This window comes from Triturus cristatus, chromosome 4_1 (assembly GCF_964204655.1).
Source record: "Triturus cristatus chromosome 4_1, aTriCri1.1, whole genome shotgun sequence".
NCBI lineage: Eukaryota > Metazoa > Chordata > Amphibia > Caudata > Salamandridae > Triturus > Triturus cristatus.
Window position 1 is genome coordinate 599,101,312 of NC_140585.1, and position 21,161 is coordinate 599,122,472.

General features: G+C 46.2%; 1 protein-coding gene across 3 annotated transcripts in view; it reads left to right on the forward strand.

The window, feature by feature from the left end:
• SLC6A15 (solute carrier family 6 member 15) overlaps positions 1-21,161 on the forward strand; it is a 543,862-nt gene that overhangs the window by 439,715 nt on the left and 82,986 nt on the right. For all 3 annotated transcript variants that reach the window (XM_085652964.1, XM_085652966.1, XM_085652965.1), the window contains exons 4-5: positions 5,650-5,776; positions 9,107-9,288. In XM_085652964.1, the coding sequence (XP_085509090.1) occupies positions 5,650-5,776; positions 9,107-9,288 (309 nt within the window). The remainder of the gene's footprint in view (positions 1-5,649; positions 5,777-9,106; positions 9,289-21,161) is intronic.

Consider the following 21,161-nt stretch of genomic DNA (forward strand, 5'->3'; position numbering starts at 1 on the left):
GTACGGTCCATCCCACCATTGTAGTGGTGATGTAGGGGTACGCGTGGTACGGACCATACCCACGCTCTGAGGCCGTGGGTACTGTCCATACCACGCATACACCTACATCACCACTACAATGGTGGGACGGACCGTACCCACTCTCTGAGGGCGTGGGTACGGTCCGTTCCACGTGTACCCCTACATCACCACTACAATGGTGGAAAGGACCGTACCCACGCCCTCAGAGCGTGGGTACGGTCCGTCCCACCATTGTAGTGGTGATGGGTACGCGTACATGTCCACTTCTGTTGTGGCGGTACGCAGGGATTGGTGGACACGCCCTCCGAAGTGACCAGACCCTGGAGGTAATGTATGTACAGGATATAATTTTTGAAAATTGGGTAGGGGTTATGTTTCCTGCCCCTGGCCCCCCCCCCTTTGCCCCTGGGTGTTGTTCTGCACTTCTGCGGCGTGCGCGGCAGTTTCGGTGCACCAGGTCGTAGGCTAGGAGGGCCGGGATGACACATAGGATGCGGTCCATGGCTGTCCGTCGCGTACCGGTGCTCCTTCTTCGCGTCGTCCTTAATTTCCCGGGAGTTTTGGCTGCCGTAAAAAATTAGCCGTGCGGAGTGACGTAGGCACGAATCGTACTTGCTGGTCCGTAAAACGCTGCCTGACTCCGTCCGGACGTCACGTATGCGATGTCCCGGATCGGAATTGTGGGTATTTTTTCACCGCACGTAGTTTTTTACGATTCGTACGGAAATGGTATTTCTGTATGAATCGTACTTGCTGCTTTGTAAGGAGGATTTCCCGGGTATGAGTCGTATGGAGAATACGCTCCGTACAAACATTCGTACCCGTGTTTTACAGGATCGGAATCGGCACCTTAATGTATGTAGCCAAGTTTTGTTTTTGTTATATCATTTCATGCCATATTGTTCTCTGTCCATATGGATTTATCCAAGCTTTTCATGCATAACTCAATGAAGTGCAGTTTTTATGTCCCTTGCGTAATATACACTCATGCTACTCTATATGGATTTTCACAGATTTTGAGTACTGCTCTTTTAGTAAGGATAAGATACTCTTCATCATGTGATCCTCATCTGTTTTTCCAACTATGCTTCAGCTTTGGCTTTGCCTGATTTAAAAGTACTTCTTTACATACTAATTAAGCCCATGTATGACAGCACTTACTTTCATCCTGTTTACCTGTGTGATCTCTTCAACTAGCAAGTAGCAAAAAATAGCATGACTCTTCACACTTCTTTAGTAATAATAGCCTAACGGTATTTTTCACAAAGCATTTGTATTGAGGTATTTCACTGTTTTTGCTCTACACGTCCTTTACTGATATACCCCAGTTTGATATATGGACCCACAGTGTTTGTAACTTTTACCTTCTTGTAAATTGATTTTTTAAGATGTGTTTTGTACAGCTGAAACATGTTGACTTGTTCAAGAAGCGTGGTGTTAATGATGTGTTTCCTGTGACTATACATTGTGTGTGTGAATCCAGTTCTTGCGTAGGTATCTACTTTGTTTCCTTCATCAAATATTCATATACACAAAATAAGCATATGTCTCTGCAGTCAGTATTATGGAATATTGTTTATTTTTGGTAGAAATATTTTAACATTTGATCCTAAGTACTAAATGAGAATGCATCTTTTAATACCTTCCATCATTGTGAATCCAGTTCCTGGCATATGGGCAGTTCCATTTGCAACCACTACATAGACCATCATTGATATTGTGTTTCCATTGCCTAGATTGCAGAGAAATAAGCATCTCTGTCTCCACATTTACTATTTAATCACAACAGTTTTTTCTTCCTTTATGTTGTCTTAGTTGGGCATATCTTTGTAACTCCTTTGCAGCTATCAGAATGTTCTAACCTTGTATGCTAGATTCAAGGGGAGTAGAACACTCTTCTGTCTGTCACTGCCGCCACCAATGACCACATAGACAGAAACATGATGGCCAGGGTTAGAAAATGGGGAAGGAGGACTGGGATGAGAGAGAACACAGTGAAAATGGATCAACTATGCTGACAAAGAGCTAGTTTTAGTAACTAGCTATGAAAATCCTGTATCAACCTGTAAGAATGAATGGCTATACCTCTGTGATATCTCTGTGTAACCAACTCTCTGTACTTTGAAAAGGGTGGCGTGAGGCAACAGAAGGGACCCCACAGGACCCCCTTGTGCCTCTGTGCACGGGGTGCATTAAGAGGGGCACATGTTGTGCCCCCCTGTAGTTTTGCACCCCCTGTTGTTGCACAGGAAGGAATGCAAGACATGGTGCATTCTTTCTCATGCAGGTACGTGCACTGGCGGTCCCGCAGCAGTGCTGTTTAAGGCTCACAATGGGCCTTTAAACAGCACCGCTGCGGGACCACCACACCGTCCCACTGCCAAATCACAAAATTACTTGTAATCTGACACACTGCAGTGACTTTCAGTGGTCCTGGAGTAGAGCGATGTTATGCCGCCTGCTCCAGCACCACTGAAATTCATAATAAGGCCCCTTAATTCAGAAAACAAAAATGCACTTTCATTTCACATTTTGCAGCCACTGTCATCAACAGCTAGGGCCATTTCAAGGAAACTTTGCAGCCAAAAACAATGAAGAAAAAGTGATTTTTTTTCCTGTTTCTCTTTTTTGTCAAAAAATTTTAAAAGTAGCAGAGATTCTGGAAAATCAATTTATTAAAATTTGTCGTTCATGGACTAGGGTTTTTTTAATTAAATATATTTCTAATTTATTAAAACATTTCCCAGAAATACATAAACGATATATGACTTCACAGTATATTTCATGGGGATAAGAGAAGGACTATTGACTAAATAGCCCCTTTGCCTTGATTATGAGTTTGGCGGTCCTGGAGCGGGCTGCCATACCAGCGTCCCACTCCAGGACCAGCAAACTTGCCTGCCCCCCGCTAACCGCCTGCCAGATTACGAGTAATCTCGTGGTCTAGTGGGCTTTCCTTTGGCGTTCCCACAGCGGTTCCTATTATAAAGGCACCTCAGTTGGAATGCCAATGCTCGTTCCTGCATAGCATGGATCGGTGCAGTCCATGCCATGCTAGAAAGGGGGTGACTGCACAGAGGGGGTCACAACATTTACCCCCCCCCCTCCCCCCCCCCCCCCCGCAGGCACCCTATGGCTCTGAGGCAACAGGGGGCCCAGTATGGCCACTTTTGTTTCCTCACTGCCACAGTTTTCATAGCGGGCTCACCGCTGTGAAAACCGTGGCAGAAAGGAAACTCATAATATGCTTGGCAGTGCCACAGTGGCACTGCCAAGCATACTGTGGCCTCAATACTGGCGCAACACCGCCAGGGGTCCTTGATCCCTGGTGGTTGCAGTGGTCCCATGGCGGTCCGACCACCAAACTTGTTAGAGGGCGGTCGACCGTCGGTGCAGGGTGGCCTGCTCCGCCACTGTGGCTACAGCGGTCCATTGTATCGCTGTAGTTATAATTAGGCCCCAAGATTATTTTTAGATACAAATTGACACAAATTATTGACTGAGATTTATATCCCCGTAGATGGCCATAAAAGCATCTAATCAGACCCAGAAGTAAAAAATACCTGACCGCCATTATAAATTGGTTACATGAATACACTACAAATTGGAACTAATATGAAAAATAAGCGGGAGCTAGAGGGGATTGAATTGAATTATTTAAAATTTAGGAAATAAATTATTTAATTCCAGGAGATGCAGGTAAAGAAAATCATATAAAAAACTATCAAAACATTTTTGTGAAATGTTCATGCATTTGCAATCATGCAGTAGCCTTCACATTGGGAGGTCTATTTCTCATATTTAGAGAAAGAATTTCTTTTTTCATTAGCTGTATATGTATTTTGTTTCCTCACCAGAGCACATTCTACTGATTGACATGTGATATTCAGGGTTTTTCTTACCATACACATATGCCTCTAAACTCCCATTCCTCATGTTTTCCCTCAGGAACTATAAATACATTTTCAGGTCATCTCAGGTATCTTTTGCACATTTTCTTTAGGTATTTAATTAATTTCTAGCAACAAATCATTGGTCTTTTCTAAAGTGCTATCTCCTTCCTTCTCCTCATATAAGCATTTTAAAGCAATACCCCACAACTACTGCTAAAATTCTGTGTTGCTGTGTGATTCTCATGAATTAACAAATTGCAGTTTATGATCTTTTGAAATGTAATAGTTCATATTTTAAAACATCACTCTAAACGTCTTTCCCCTGCTTTTCACCCATTTTCAGTAATTCCTAGCCAGGCTATGCCTATTATTCATCTAGACATATGCCAATTCCCCAACTTATTTTTATTTGCCTCATTCCAAAAATGTGTTCCCTTAAATATAACACCCCTAAAATTTTCACTAATGCAACTCATATAGGAAGAAGATACATTTCTAATGAGTGCTGTGAACAAAAGTGACCGCCCACTCTATTTTACATGCATTGAACTTCTTCTATCTGACATTTACTTTGTCACTTTTTGTTACTCTTTCCGTTTCTTATTTTTTCTGCCTTTCATCTTGATTTACAGCTTTGAAAAAAGCAAAGGGCTGAGCACCTTTTTATGGGGCACATAATGGCTGAACAACTAAGGGCCTGATTCATGTGTTTTGCAGAGAGGGAACTCCATCGCAACGGCGACTGAGTTCCGCCTGCTAACATAGTGGTCCTCCTGTCTGATTTAAATACAGGCGGACCGAAAATGTGGTTGTGGTGGTGACTACTCCATATTTGCCATAGCCAAAACATCAGTTATGTTTTTGGCAAACCATGGCGGTGAGGGACAGTAAAAATGAAGGGCGGCATTATCATTTTTATTTTCAGAAAAAAAAACAAGATTTGGGAATTTTTTGGGGAAATATATAAAAGGCTGTATGGTGGAACTGCTGTGACTCAGGTTCCTGGCAATGCTTTAGAAATGACTTCCAGCTTGATGGTCATTTCTAAATCTGGTGGATGGTACCTCCAGCAGGGCGAAAGAGTAATTTCCTCCATCACCCTTGTGGAGCAACGGCCGTCCGCTAGTAACTAAATCATGCCGCATACCTGTAAACAGAAGATGAATGATCATCGCTATTAATTGTGCTGTATGCCATTCAACTGTAATTGTGCATACTCCTTTGTGTTTTCATTTCAATGTACATCAAATTAGGTCAGATGTAGTATGACAATTGTAATTTTTTAATGACCCTAATATGTCATCTTCTTATTATGAACACAGTATACTATTTCTGTAGTATGGTCTGGAACAGAATGTCATTTTCCCATTCTCTAATGTACTGGCAGAAAAAACGGTTGAAACAGATTTGCCCATATATTTAACTAAAGACAGGGTTTCTGTAATATGGTCACTTATATCGACTGCATAATAAGTTTTGAATCTCCATTTGTTATACTGCTCCAATGGGTCAAATCCTGTAGTTGAACTGTGGGTGTTATGTGAGTTTTGTTCTTGTATATTATAGCTGTGTAATATGTTATATGACATATCAGACATTGAACTTGTACTGGTGGCTAAAAAAATTGATAAATGCAAATTATTGAGCATAATTGTCATTGTTTATGTACACGCATGCATGAATGTTGAAACTATAAAATATTAGTAATAATATTTGCCTTTCGCTTTCCTTGTAGGTTTGTTTCTTTGTAGCTCTTTACTACAATGTCATCATTGGATGGAGTTTATTTTACTTCTCCCAGTCATTTCAGCACCCTTTACCGTGGGATCAGTGTCCTTTGGTGAAAAATGCAACAGCTACATGTAAGGTTTACATTCAAACTTCTTTATGGCAGTCTTTCAGTTTCATCTATGTATGTTAAATGTATCCTCAAATAACTTGATTTGGGGCTGTATTATACATAGGGCCCAATTATGTAAAGGAAGTACTTTTCCTGTTTGCGCCAGGTGCACCTTAAAATAGGTGTGCCAGACGCAAACAGGGAAATTGTGCCCTTTTACATGAAATGCATTGCCCCAAGGGCAGCTGCCAACTCGCCCTGCCTTGGCGGCAGCACATTTCTGTGAAAAACAGAGAGGCTGTTTTAAGGTCGCTCCGTGTTTTCACTGTGCAGGCAGTAGATTAGAGATCCCCTTGTCACTGACTGCACCTGCCTGCACGGGATGTCTGGGGGGGTCCATAGGACCCTCTTACCCCCCTCCAGAGGGTTGCTCTCAGCGGGCACACTCACAGTGCATCACCTTTTAGTTGGTGCACTGTCAGTGCACCTATTGAGAGCTTCTTTACCTCTGCATCCGTGTCTGTAATATGGCGCAGGCACAGAGGCAAAAGGATTCCCTCATATGCATGGGGCACGCCCCATAGATGGCAGGGTATGCCCAGACGTGCGTCCCTTGCTCACTTTGCCACTGGATTCAAGCTAGCCTGGCTGATGAAGGGTGTTACCCAGAAACCGGTCCTAGGATGCTTGTTTCCAGTTCAGGGAAGACCTGGCTTGGCAGTTCGGGCTGGAGTGTTCCCATGAGGCACAGGGTCAAGACTGATTTGCATATAGGTGGGTCTTAACTGAGGTGGCGACATGAGCTGAAGAATGATGATGGATTCAAGCCAGATCTGTGACTGGGGGTGAGTGTCTGAAAAGTGTCAGTGCTCTGTCCATCATCTCCTTGTGTTTGCTTTGTTCACCCTAAGATGGTAGGGTATGCCCAGACATGGGTCCCTTGCTCACTTTGCCACTGGATTCAAGCTAACCTGGCTGATGAGGGCTGTTAGCACGAAACCAGTCCCATGATGCTTGTTTCCAGTCCACGGAAGACATGGCATGGTAGTTCAGGCTGGACTGTTCCCATGAGGCACAGGGTCAAGACTGATTTGCATATAGCTGTGTCTGAACTGGGGTGGCGAAGTGAGCTAAAGAACGATGATGTATTCAACCCAGATTTGTGACTGGGGGTGAGTGTCTGAAAAGTTTCAGCGCTCCGTCCATCATCTCCTTGTGTTTGCGACGTAGGAGAAGGCTCTTCTGTCAGCTCTGGTTCTGCGGATGCGCGGTGTCTCTGATAAGTGGTGATGCCCTGAAACCGGTCCCAGGATGCTTGTTTCCGGTCCACGGAGAACCTGGCTGGGCAGTTCGGGCTGGACGGTTCCCATGAGGAAGAGGGTCAAGACTGATTGGCATATGGCTGGGTCAAAACTGGAGTGGCGTGGTGAGCAAACGAATTATGGATTAAACCCAGATCTTTGTGACTAAGGGTGAATGTTTGCATTGTTCAGCATTCCGTCCATCATTTGTTCCTTTTGCACTCAAAAGATATATAACACATGAAATTCACCCTTTTCATCATGTGAAAGTGACTACAACTGCCAGTCCTCAGTAAAGATGATTCAACCATTATTGTAGATAAAATCACACGTGCCAGAGAGAAAAACTGGCACAAAACCATGAAAGACTACGATGTTGGTAGATTTGTAGTAGTAATTTACTACTACTACTACTAATGATGCAACAATCATAGTAGATGAAAACACGTAATATCTGAGAGTAGAAAAACTGCCGCAAGACCATGAAAGACCACGTTGTTGGTTGGTACAGTTGTACTGTTTTTTTTCTGCGCGTAAAGATGATGCAACCATCGCAGTAGACTAAACCAGATACTTTCAGAGAAGAAAAAGTTACACCTGTTCTTCCAGCAGACCTAATCTTTCTTTCTTGTTCATAGCTGCCTTATAAACTGCCGAAGAACTGCTAGCAGTGGCCGCATTTCTATTGTATGGTGTTTGTAAAAGAAAGTTGATCCCTCTCCAAATAGTCCTTTTTATTTTATGAGCCTGCAACAGATAGTTAAATGAACAACTTGTTTCAACATTCAGTACCGCTGATCAATGGCAATGCCTCCATCAAAGAGAGGCTAAGCTATAAGTATCAATAAATATAGAAGATCCCGTATTTGCCACTCTCTCAAAGAGGAGCATTAGACCTTTGGAAAATGAACATGGCTGTTCTGCGGCATGTCCGAGGGAATCTTATATTTGTTTTAAAAGTTGTCCCACCTGGGGTTCTACCTTGCATCTCTTTTTCGGTAACTTAAAATAATGCTATAAAATTCACTTTAGCACTGACAAGTGTAACATTCTCATTATCAAACCTGCAGTTTAATTAAAGTGGTTTGGTACTAGTATTTCATTGTTAACTGAATTGTTCAAAGAAGTAGTTTCGCAATAGCATGGAACACAATATAAATTAAAACAAAAAACATAATATATAAATACATTAATAAATGGAAGGACAATATCCTGTTGCCTGGGTAATATACATGGGTGGGTAAAACAAGCAGTATTTCTCTTCTGTGGATAATATCCACGTGTCCATTAACGTTAGTTTTCCATAGCATTAATATCACCTAACTTACTTTCACTCCTCTGTAGGCTATATGTGGCTTTCCCAACGTGTTTTTTCAACCTTCAAAATAAATAGAACAAGAAGTATTTTTGCTGAGGTCTTCTTCAGGGTGGTATTATTGGTACGTGTATGTGACACTTTCAGGTTGCTTTCTCATTACAGTTCTGAGAGTTTCACTTCTTTTGTTCTGAGCTGGAGAATGCCGTATCTGCTGTGCTCCTTTCTCCCTGTTCCGTGAATGATTGTATTGGTTTGCAGTTTACGTCTGCTATACTGTTTTCTAGTCTATCAGCCTGATGCCCTCCTCATTAGTCCTGTGTCAGAAACTCTCAGAGATTTAATGAGCAAGCAACTTGAAAGAATCCCGGTCTCATGAGGTCACAATGGGTTTCTTCTCTAATCACGTTCTTGGGATAGACATCACCTGATGGACAACAAGTGGAATCACGTTATTAGAATAGACCTTACCCGGACAGAGGCAACACCTCCAAACAAGCTGCATAGCCTCTCCTATGGTACTGACACCACTCCTAGCTTGCTTCAGAGAAGAAACTGTATTCAAAGCAGCCAGATCAGACCTTCCCATGATTCAAACTTGTGATCTGTAGCTTAAGTCATATGTCAGCAGCAAACGTTTAACACTGAGACATCTGGGCATCTAATATGTCATTTAGCTCCATTCTTTGCAGGAAGGAATTTCTGTGTGTGAATTGCCTATGCTTTTTTATTTCAGTTGTGGAGCCAGAATGTGAAAAAAGTTCAGCAACCACCTATTTCTGGTACAGAGGCGCCCTAAATATTACCAATTCAGTATCTGAGAGTGGAGGTCTGAACTGGAAAATGACAGTCTGCTTACTTGCCGCCTGGGTTATGGTTTGCTTAGCCATGATCAAGGGCATTCAGTCTTCAGGCAAAGTGAGTACATAATTCTACATTTTTCAAATTATAGCAATAATTTTTCATGAATCTTTGATTGCTGTTCGTTTCAATTTGCCAGATGGAGTATCAGTTTTAGGATTCTACAATGGTATTTCTTCGTTTTTCCTTGCATCTCGCATGCAGAATTTAAGGTTTGGGAAATCCAATACAAGAAACATATGCTAAGTGCATATACCCGAACATAAAATTAAATGAGGTCCCAGAATATTACCATGAAGAATTTCTGTTTTTTGCTCGACCACGCCATGTATTAGCTGGTCGAACGTCAACCAAAACAATGTCCTTCACTTACAAAGTTAGCTTTTCACTTCGTATGACACAAAGTGGCCAACTGTTGCCCCAGTCCAAGTAAAATGCATGGTTTGATCGTTAAACAGAAAAGAAAAATTACCTTGTATATACAAATGAGTTACTTTTCCTTTGCTTCAGTGCTGGTTCCGGTCAGTATCTTGTAGCTTCAATCCTTCAGTAGCATGGCTTTAAAGGCCCTTCCGTTGAAAAAAGCATTTGGTATTGAAATGCAGTTCACTCTTCTACAGACTCAGCAAAACATGATGCCGGATTTTTCCAGATACATTTAGCTGAGGGGTCGAGCTCGACTGGACTTTCTTTTGTTGCCCTTTTAAAAGTTAACCTGGAGATTGTTAGTCCAATACTTTTCTGCCCATGTCTGTTTCAAAATACGTTTTCTAATATAGTAATATCTCACTTTCCAATACTGTGAATTGACTTTTGAAAACATATCTACCACATGGCATTAGAGTGGTAGAGAAATAAGATCTTGTAAAATAGACATTACATTAAGTCGACTTACTTAACCTTCCAGTGGTAGAAGTGGCATTATGCATCCTTTGACCACTGATGAAATCTCAGGGTTGAACTGTACCCGCCCCACTTAGCACCAGAGCACTACCCAATTTCTGATGAGTGGCGAAAGAAAGGTAATGATTAGGGGTGGGCAGAATTTGCGTAGTCGCGCTATGCAAAGCTCAGCGAAATGGTAAAAAATCTCCGCGAGCACGCAGAGTTCCGCGAACACGTGGAATTGCTTGTTCCGCCCGTTCGCAATGCTTTTTCCCTGTTCGCGTACGCTGTTTGCGTGCTCTGGGGAAATATCTCGCGAACACGCATTCTGAAAGTGCGAACAAGCAAAAAATTCCACGAAGCCACGGATTGCGGAATTTATGGCAATTCCCCGTTCTCCGCGGAACGCGAAATTACCCAAATTCCACAAATTCCATGAGCGAAACGGAATTTTTGCAGCGTGAATCTTTCTGGATTCACTATGCTGTGCATTATTCCGCGATCTTGTGGTTGGGTCCGGATTCGTAGTCTTTTCTTTGTTTTTTTTTTTTTTTTGTAGCCCAGGTGGGCGTCGACGTACACCATTTGGTGCACCTCCCGTGACGTCGTCGTGCTTCCTGCGGAAGTCCCACCTTTGGGGCGCCATCTTCAGATTCTTTTTTCCGCCGTTGGGTCTGGATCGTCATCGGGAAGCTCCAGAATTACACTCGAAGGAAGAAGGAAGAAAAGCGAGTTTTGTCGATAGAAACACTAGAAGATATCAGGAAAGGAAAAGATTTCATCAGGAGCGCGAAGAAAGGAGGACCAGCGCCCTTTTCTTTGACGGCCTTGGAGAATGCACGCTCAGAGACCCTGAGCGCAATGGACAAGACGCCATTCAAGTTCTGCCCAAACTGCCACCACAAGTTCGCGCAGAGAGACCAGCATCCGGTCTGCAACCTCTGCCTACCGGTCGATCACCAGAGTATCGACTGCAACGCCTGCTCAGCCTTCGCGCCGAAGACACTCAGGGTGAGAGAGCGGCAGAGAAGGGCCAACGCCAGCATGGACGGCAAGGGGAAGCCCCCGACGCTCTACGCTCTGGGCCTCTCCTCAGACGACGAGGACAACGTCGCCGAGACAGCCGAAAACTTCACGGTCGTAGAGACCGACAAGAAAAAAGAAGACGAGGTAAGAGAATCGTCGAGCGCAAAACAAAAAGTACCTCGACAACACGAGGGTGACTCGAGAAAATCTGAGTCAAAGTCCACGAAGGGAGCCCCGGCGCCGAAAACTTCGACGTCCAAAGGGGGAACCACGGACAAGAGGCCGAGCGGATCCTTAGATAAGGACTCCCCGGTGCCGAAAGACGCCGAAAGGCAAGGGTCGTCGAAATCATCCCATGAAACGGGCCGATCGACGCAGAAAGAACGTTCGACGTCGACGCAAGGTTCATCGAAAAGACCCGCGGTCGACGCCGAAAGCATCTCCGAGATGGAGAAGAAGAAGAGGCGGCTCGAGGCCGAAATGGAGAACATCCTTCAAAGAAAGAAGGAGTTCGACGCCAGAATGAAGGAATTCAAGATTCCAACGGTTCCATCAGCGGACGTCGAGGAGGTCGAAGACGAGTTCGACGCCGAAGGGCTGACAAGGGAACTCGAAGAGGAAGAAGAGCCCTATTATGAGGGAGAAGCCGAGGAAGAAGACCAACGGTCGTTCTACGAATCGGCGGCATCTACCAGCAACGACGTCGAATGGCACGATCTCGACACCGAAAACCCGGAGGAGCCCGTGGACACGTACCCTTCGAGGCCTTCGCCACCCGACGACATCGGGGTCTACAATATGGTGGTCAGGAGCGCAGCAATGGCCTTCGGCGTCAAACTCGACGAGGAGAAACCGAAAGCCGATTTTCTCGTCGAGACACTGCTCCCCATCCAGACAAGGAGCCAGTTCCTCCCCATGCTACAAAGCGTGATGAATCAGGGGAGAGAAGCCTTCAAGGAACCTGCAACCTGCCGGTCGATCACGCCCAGGACAGAGAAGAAATATAAGCACTCCTCCCTGGACCCCCCTTACATCAAGGGTAGCGTGACAGCGGACTCCATCATAGCCTCCACGGCCAGGAGAAGGGCCAACGTACCAGCAACTTCGGGCCCACCCCCGGATAAGGAGAGCAGGAGGATTGACCTCACAGGAAGAAAGGTCGAGAGGAACGCCGCAATGCACTGGCGCATGGCGAATTCAAATGCACTCCTCAATAGACACCAGTACCAGCACTGGGATGAGATGGGGGAGTTAGTAAAGCACCTCCCAGAAGAATTCCGGCAGAGAGCCTCTCACCTGATAGATGAAGGCAAAAACATCGCCAACTCCTGTATAAAGACGGCGTTGGATGGGGCAGAGACTTCAGCAAGACTCATGGCCATAGGGGTCACAGAGAGGAGGCATGCATGGCTAAGAATCTCGGGATTCAAACCGGAAGTGCAGAACAACATCCTTGGCACCCCCTTCAATGGAGAGACACTGTTCGGAGCAACAGTGGACGACAAGCTCACCCAGCTGAAAAAAGAAAACGAGACGGCGAGGTCCATGGGGGCCCTACAGCTGAGGGGAATGAGGCGAGGAAATCCCTCGAGAAGACCCTACGGTAGGGGAGGAAGCCAGCAGGGGACGTCGCACCAGGCGTTCCAACAAGGTCAGCAGGGTGAAGGTCACGGACAAGGTCAACAGAAGCAAAACTGGCAATATCAACCTCGGGGCCAGTCCTTTCGCGGGAGAGGGAACGGACGTGGCCAAAGGAGGAGAGGGGGCGAACAGCCCTCGACAAAGTGACTCAGCACGCAAGAGGACGCCTACCCTCGTCAGGACCCCAAGGGTGAGGCGCAAAAAAGTGTCATCAGGGGGAAGAGAAAATTCAAGAGCCTACGAGCATACGACACCAGTAGGCGGAAGACTGAGGTTCTACCTTCAGGAGTGGCGGCGTATAACCACAGACAAGTGGATACGGAACGTTGTGCAGTACGGGTACTGCGTAGATTTGGAGAAAAGACCTCCAAACAGGAAACCAAGGGGAAGACTGAGATCGGCCCAAGAACTGGCAATACTCAGAGAAGAAACGCGGAAACTCCTGCAAAAGGGAGCCATAGAGACAGTGCCGTTCAGAGAACGCAACAAAGGAGTCTACTCAAACTACTTCGTGGTCCCGAAGGTAGACGGAGACCTCAGACCCATACTAGACCTCCGTTACCTAAACAAGTTCATCAGAACGCAAAGGTTCAAAATGACTTCACTGCAGGAGGTTCTGCCACAGATAAGAGAAGGGGACTTCATGGTCACCGTGGACCTCAAGGATGCCTATCTTCACATCCCAATAAACAGAAGGCACAAGGGCCTTCTAAGATTCAACATCGAACAAGAACACTACCAGTTCACGACCCTGGCCTTCGGATTAAAATCAGCACCAAGGGTCTTTACAAAATGCCTGTCGGCGGTAGCGGCGCACCTACGAAGGCAGGGAATACATGTCTACCCCTACTTGGACGACTGGCTGGTCAAGGCAAACTCACGCGGAAAGTGCGAGAGGCACGCAAAACGCGTAACAGACACCCTCACAAAACTGGGATTCTCGATCCACTGGGGAAAATCATCGATGGAACCAGAGCAGGTGAAGATTTTCCTGGGGGCAAAAATCAACGCCCGCAACAGTACAGTAGTGCCCAGCGAGAGGAGGACAGAGGCTCTACTGAAGGAGGCGAAGCTCTACCAGAAGGGGCGAGCTCTGACAGTGAGGGCTGTGAGCAAGATGATGGGGATGATGGCGTCCTGTATCCAGCTGGTGCCGAATGTACGCCTGCACATGAGACCATTCCAGGAATGGCTACAACAACAATGGTCACAAGCAAACGGAAGCTGGGAGGATCTAGTGGTTGTTACGCACGCAGTGCAGGAGGAGATAACTTGGTGGAACAGAGGCAACATAACAGCAGGGAGAAGCCTGACACCACCAATCCCAACAGTGACCATTACCACGGACGCATCGCAGAAGGGATGGGGAGCGCACATGGACAACCTCAGAGTGAGGGGTCTATGGGCCCCAGCAGATGCGGTCCGCCATATCAACTACCTCGAGTTGAAAACAATCCTGCTAGCCCTGAAGGCATTCCAGAGGCACCTGTTCAACAAGAGGGTGTTGGTCCAAACAGACAACACCACGGCGATGTTCTACATCAACAAACAAGGGGGGACACAGTCGTTCCCGCTCTCATCCCTAGCTCAGGAGATTTGGAGATGGGCCATACCTCTCAGGATAGATCTACTGGCAATTCACCTACCGGGGAAGGACAATGTAGAGGCAGACTGGCTAAGCAGGCAGACCTCAGCATCACACGAGTGGGAGCTCAATGGCCAGGAAACGGAGAAACTCTTCCGGAGATGGGGGACTCCCACAATAGACCTTTTTGCAACACGCCACAATGCAAAATGCCAAAGCTTCGCGTCCAGGCAACCAGATCAGCAATCCAAGGGAAATGCCCTATGGATAAGCTGGTCGAGGACATTTGCCTACGCCTTTCCACCGATACCCCTGTTGCACAGAGTGCTCGACAAGTGCAGAACCAGCAACATGACCCTGATCCTGGTGGCTCCGCAGTGGGCGAGGCAGACATGGTTCTCACAAATTCAAGAAATGGCACAAGGCGACCCATACAGATTCGAGAGGAGGAAGGACCTGCTCTCAATGCAAAACGGAGAGGTCCTGCACCCAGAGCCAGAGACCCTCAACCTGGCGGCATGGCTCCTGAAGACATAGAGTTCGCGCACCTAAGATTGCCGCCGAGCACGATGCGAGTGCTACGGGAGGCGAGGAAACCAACTACACGAAAATGCTACAGCGCAAAATGGAAGAGGTTCACTGTGTGGTGCCGGAAAAAGGGCCTGCAAAACAGAATGACAAGAGACTCAACAGTACTGAGGTACCTCACACACCTTCTAAAGAGTAACCTCTGCTCGAGCTCACTAAGGGTACACCTAGCGGCCATCGTGGCCTACACCAGAGGTGAAAAAGGTGGAAGTTTCTTCAGCTCGCAGGTGGTGAGGAGATTCATGGAAGGAGCCAAAAGGATGGCCCCCCCGAAAAGGTTGCCGCCGCCGGCATGGAATCTGAATGTGGTCCTGACGGAGCTCATGGGGCACCGTTTGAACCCATTCACAAGGCCACACTGCAGATGTTGACTATGAAAACAGCCTTCCTGGTGGCCATAACCTCACTACGCAGGGTGAGCGAGCTTCAAGCACTAACGCTGCAGGAACCCTACATTCAGATTCACAAAGATAGAATAGTCCTGAGAACGGACCCACACTTCATGCCAAAGGTAGTGTCGGCGTTCCACATAAATCAGGCTATCCAGATACCAAGTTTCTTCCAAAACCCGACTACAAACGCAGAAAAGGCACTGCACACCCTCGATGCCAGAAGAGCGGTGATGCACTACATTGAGAGAACCAAGGAACTCAGGAAGTCGAAACAGCTGTTTGTGTCCTTTGCTACTAGCTTCATGGGTAGACCAGTGACTAAGGGCACCATCGCAAGGTGGATTGCCCTCACTATTCAATTCTGCCACAAACAGGCTGGACAGGAGCTAGCGGAGGGGCCGCAGGCTCACTCCACAAGGAAGAAAGGGGCCACCGTGGCCTTCCTGGCGAACACGCCCATCCAGGACATATGCCTCGCGGCAACTTGGGCATCTGTGCACACGTTCACGAAACACTACTGTGTGGACATTCAGATGAACAAGGAAGCACAGGTTGGACAGAAGGTGCTTCAGCACATTTTCAACGACCAACGCTCATCTACCACCCAGCCGCCACAGAACTAGGAAAACCGCTACAAAATCGATGCACAGCATAGTGAATCCAGAAAGATTCACGCTGCAAAACGAATAGTTTCTTACCTGTCGGTGTAGTTTTGCAGCTTGAAGATCTTTCTGGATTCACTAGCGAACCCACCCACCTCCGCCAGGAAGATGAGGCTGGAGGAAGAGGGGGTAAAATGGGAAAGATCAAAGAAATACAAACATACAGATAAAGGAACAAGAAGGATTAATCAATCGCCTAGGGTTAAAAAAAAAAAAAAAAGAGGAAAGGAAAAAAGAACCCGAAGATGGCGCCCCAAAGGTGGGACTTCCGCAGGAAGCACGACGACGTCACGGGAGGTGCACCAAATGGTGTACGTCGACGCCCACCTGGGCTACAAAAAAAAAAAAAAAAAACAAAGAAAAGACTACGAATCCGGACCCAACCACAAGATCGCGGAATAATGCACAGCATAGTGAATCCAGAAAGATCTTCAAGCTGCAAAACTACACCGACAGGTAAGAAACTATTCGTTACCGCCCAGGCCTAGAAATGATGGAAACTACAGACACTAAACCTGCATATATCTTATATACTGAATCTGCATATAAAAGCCCTGTTGACATTCTGTTCATAGCTGTCTTCATGAGCTCTAAGAGCAGGAGTGGCAAAGCTGAGCAAAATTTACACCTGCTACAAGTAATGTCCATGAGCAACAGTGTTTGGGAAAGTAATAATAGCTGACGTGTTTTTTGTGTATGTGCTATGTGTTCTTTGCTGTAACTAGCGTATGTTGTATATATTGGGGGAGGCTACGCTTCAGATTTGACAACAATCACGCTGGGACATAATGTTAAACTACATTAGACTGCAAGCAGTGCGCGGAAAGGGTGAGGAATGCTGTTTGTTAGTGGTACCAAGTGAGAGAAAACACATTAGTTGGTGAAATAACCAATATTTTTCAAGTCTTTCCAAACAGGAAGTGTGCATAAAAATTCCTGGTGAAATCCGACAGACACCTCACCATATGCGACTGAAAGCAACTGTACCCAACTATTCATCACAAAAATACATTAGGGGTGTGTAACACCCCCCACTGCCCAAAGCTATGCCGCTGGTGGATATACTAGCAGAAAAAACACAAACAGGTATCCATATTCATACGGACAATACACTGATGTGTTCACCCATCCCCCCCCCACCCACACAGACAACACAGTTAAATATTAGTTAGATGCATGGATGGATTCATGGCAGTTTGGTTGCAGAGAGTGAATGGATGCATGAATATATTGGATGCATATGCTGGAACGTGGATAGCTGGATGATTGTGGGGCATATCTGGATGGATTTAAGTGTGGGTGGATGGATGATGTTTTGTTGTGGATTGATGGATTTATTCTTTGGTGATGGTCATATTATATGTGCTTGGAAGAGAGCGGATGAAAGTTGCATGGAGAAGGGTGATGATCTGAAGTCACCTAAGTTGGAATGATTAGGAGTTAGTGAAGGAGTAAGTAGTAGCAAGTAGAAATAAAACAGAAGTAAACAAGAGTAAAAGTAGACTTAAATAGGAGTAAACGTTAGAATAGGAGTGAATGAGAGTGAGTAGGAGTAATTAGAAGCAGGACTTAGTAGGAGTAAGAGTTGGAGTAAGTGTAACTATTAGAACACGAATATCAGTAAAAGCAAGGGATGGTGCAAGCTGCAGTAAAAGTAAGTATAAGTAGACGCAAGTGGTGTTTGATACCATCTCCCACCAGACACTCATCAAAAGACTTCACCATGTCGAGTTCCAGGAAGACACCCTAAAATGGATCACATCCTTCCTCACAGGACGCATCCAGAGAACCCGCTGACCAACCTTCACCTTGGAGCCCAAGACCATGATCATCAATGTCCCTCAAGGCTCGTCCCTCAGCCCCACCCTGTTTCACACCTACATGACACCCATGGCCGACATCATCAGAACCCACAGACTCAACATCATATCCTACGCAGATGACACCCAGTTCATCCTATCGCTTGTGGAAGACCCCTCAATTATCAGAACTAACTTTCACAACACCATGATGAGCGTCGCCGACTAAATGAGGAGCAACTGCCTGAAGTTCAACATGGACCTGACAGAAGTTCTGTTTCTCATGGACAACACCTCCCTGTGGGACGACACCTGGTGGCCCGCCAAACTCGGACCCACACCGACAGACCACACCCACAATCTCAGACAGCAAACTCACCACAAAACTTCCAATCAATGTACTCACCTCTGCCTGTTTCCACACCCTCCACCTGCTCTGAAAAATCTTCAGATGGATCGCAGTCTAGACCAGAAAAACCTCCTTTAAGCCCTCGTCACCAGCTGGATTGACTATGGAATCGCTCTCTATGCTGGAATCACACCCCAACTCCTCAAGATGCTCCAGACGATACAGAACTCAGCAGCCAGACTCATCCTCAATCTCTCTAAATGGACCCACATCACTCCCCACCTGAGGAGCCTCCACTGGCTCACGGTCCGGAAGAGATGTCAGTTCAAGAGGCTGACATACGCCAACAAGGCCCTCCATAACCAGGGACCAGTTTCCATCAGCCTCCACCTGAACTTCCACCAACATTTCAGACACCTGCACTCTGCGACCCTCGCCCTTGCACACACTCCCCGCATTTGCCGAAGCTACAGCCTAAGCGGTTCCTTCTTCTATCTCACCGCCAAGTCCTGAAATGACCTACCCCTCCACCTATGAACATCTCCCTCTCTTACCGAGTTCAGGAAGGGACTCAAGACCTAGCTGTTTGACAGAGACCTGCAAGACCTTAGCGACTGGATTCCCTCTGGTGTGATTAGCCGTGCTCAATAAATATTTTCAGATTGATTGATTGAGAGTTGACTTAGGCAGTAGTAAGTGAAAATAAATCTGTAGAATTAAGTAAGAAAAGGAAAACTAGTAGAGAAAAGTAAGAGAAAGTAAAACTAAGATTAGGGGCCTGATTCTGATATTAGGTGCTATTTATCGCACCTGATAAATAACAATGCCACAGGGTATGTTATTTATCAGGAGCGATACACAACACCTATTGCAAATTAGTGGGGAATGGCATGCAGATTTTGGTGTTTAACACACCAAAATCTGCATAATACGGTAGATAACATATGCTTTTACCGCGTTAAATTTCGGAAGGTTTGATCTGCCAAAATTTAACAAAGGTTGAGGTATTTAACGCATTAGATGTTTACCGGATGTCTAAAATACCTACCAACTTGCATAAATGGGTTAACGCTTAGGTCGGAATATAAAGACCAACTTGTAATCAGGGCTGTTTGACCTGCCATCCTTTACGAAGTTTTCCCCTAAATTTGCCTTCAGATCTTCTGTTTTTGTTGACTTCGTTTTTGCTGGCCTCAAGAATCTGAACACTTTACCACTGCTAACCAGTGCTAAAGTGCTTGTGCTGTCTGCTCAAAACATGGTAACATTGGCTTATAGCCAAACAGCATATTTAATTTACTCATAGGTCCCTAGCAAAGTGCACTACAACTGCCTTTGGACTGTGGCTCCATGACCCAGTGGGTTGCTGCCGCTGTCCTGCCTTGAAGAGTATCATCTGGGGGTCTCTCCTTGGGGAGCTGGACTGCTGCGTGGACAGGGGTGGGCCCCCATGCTGGGCTGCCAAGGGGTGAGCTGGATCCCCAGGCTTTCCCGCTCTGCAGTGTTGCAATGCAGCACATGCCGGACCTGGGCCCTACCCCACCAGCAGCCTCCCAGACACTGGCGAGGGAGTTTGAACTTGCTGCCTGTCTTGCCTCACTCCACTTAGCTCCTGGGAGCCCCAGAAGACGTACTTAGCTCCTGGGAGCCCCAGAAGACGTACTTAGGAACAGGGAGCCAGGCACCTCTTTTCCACCCTGCGCTGTGGTGCACCTGCAATTAGACTGAGGTGCAGGGACCGGGCACTAACCATCGCATCCAGACCAGACTTCACTGTTTCCTGTCTCAACATGGGACACCTTCCCCACCCTGCACCCTGCTTGCCCTGTGGGAACGGCCCGTACTCACATGCAGAAAGTACGCACAACACCATAGAGTCTACTTCTGCCTTGTGACGCTCCCTCCAACGGACAGAGCCCATGAGTCATTGCAAGGCAACTAGTCACAAGTGCGCAAGGACGACCCACAACAGCCTGGTGGCCTGCAGACGTCACGAGCTGGTGACCCCGCATCGTTGCAGATTTGCCACTGAGCAACCCATCGGCTATGCTATCGTGTAGATCCTAATGATCTGTAGGACCTGCGCATTGTTTGGGCAACATAACCTAAGGGTTTGGTGTCAAGACTGATTCCAGACACCTCCGCAGGATATGTTGGCATATAGACCAGCTAACTCACAGTGCCACCGTAAGTCCCCCCTAACCTACCAGGGAGCGAATAGTTTCTGGCAACCACTGAACATGACAACCCTGATTCCTCAGGAATCATGGAAACAGTACAGAACCTTTCGCCGAGTCACTCGTGCTTACTTCTTCTCAGAGAAATATATGGAGAATACACAGTGGGACATTTTCAATATTATTTATTGAACCAACATTATTCTTGCATAAAATACGTGTGCTGCAATGATTAGTAGACAGAAGCAGATAAACGTGATTACAAGCACCAACAATGTAAATAGTAGATATAGTTCTACCATGTTGCTAAACAATTCTATATATGCGGGCATATAAACCAGGCAGTAATCTAGCATACTCCTACTATGTGGACCCTTCTCTAAGTATACCTAGAGTGTGTGTAGGTGTAGAGCCAAGAATCCCTCAAAGGGACGATCCAATCCCATTACCTGATGGAATAGAGTGAAGGACCCCATCTTGGTCACAAACTGGTTACCCCTCACAAGATGTCAGACCGCTGTGTGGTGATTTCTCAGCATGCAAGGACCCTCGGTGTCAGTGGAAGTACCTCCTCTACTAATCTATCGGGATGCTCATCTTTTATAATAGAAAGCAGCTTGCGATGTACACATGGATTAGTGATGTTGTGGGTATGTAGATAGCCCTGTCGCCCCTTGGATGAAGATAGTGATGACATTTGTACGTAGTAGGGAACAAGACCTTGTACATGATGTTCAGGGTGTTGTGATAATGTTGTGTGAAGCTAGATCTAAAATAAGTTTAGTTTCAGAGAAGATAATCCAACATTGCTATGCGTACAAATGTA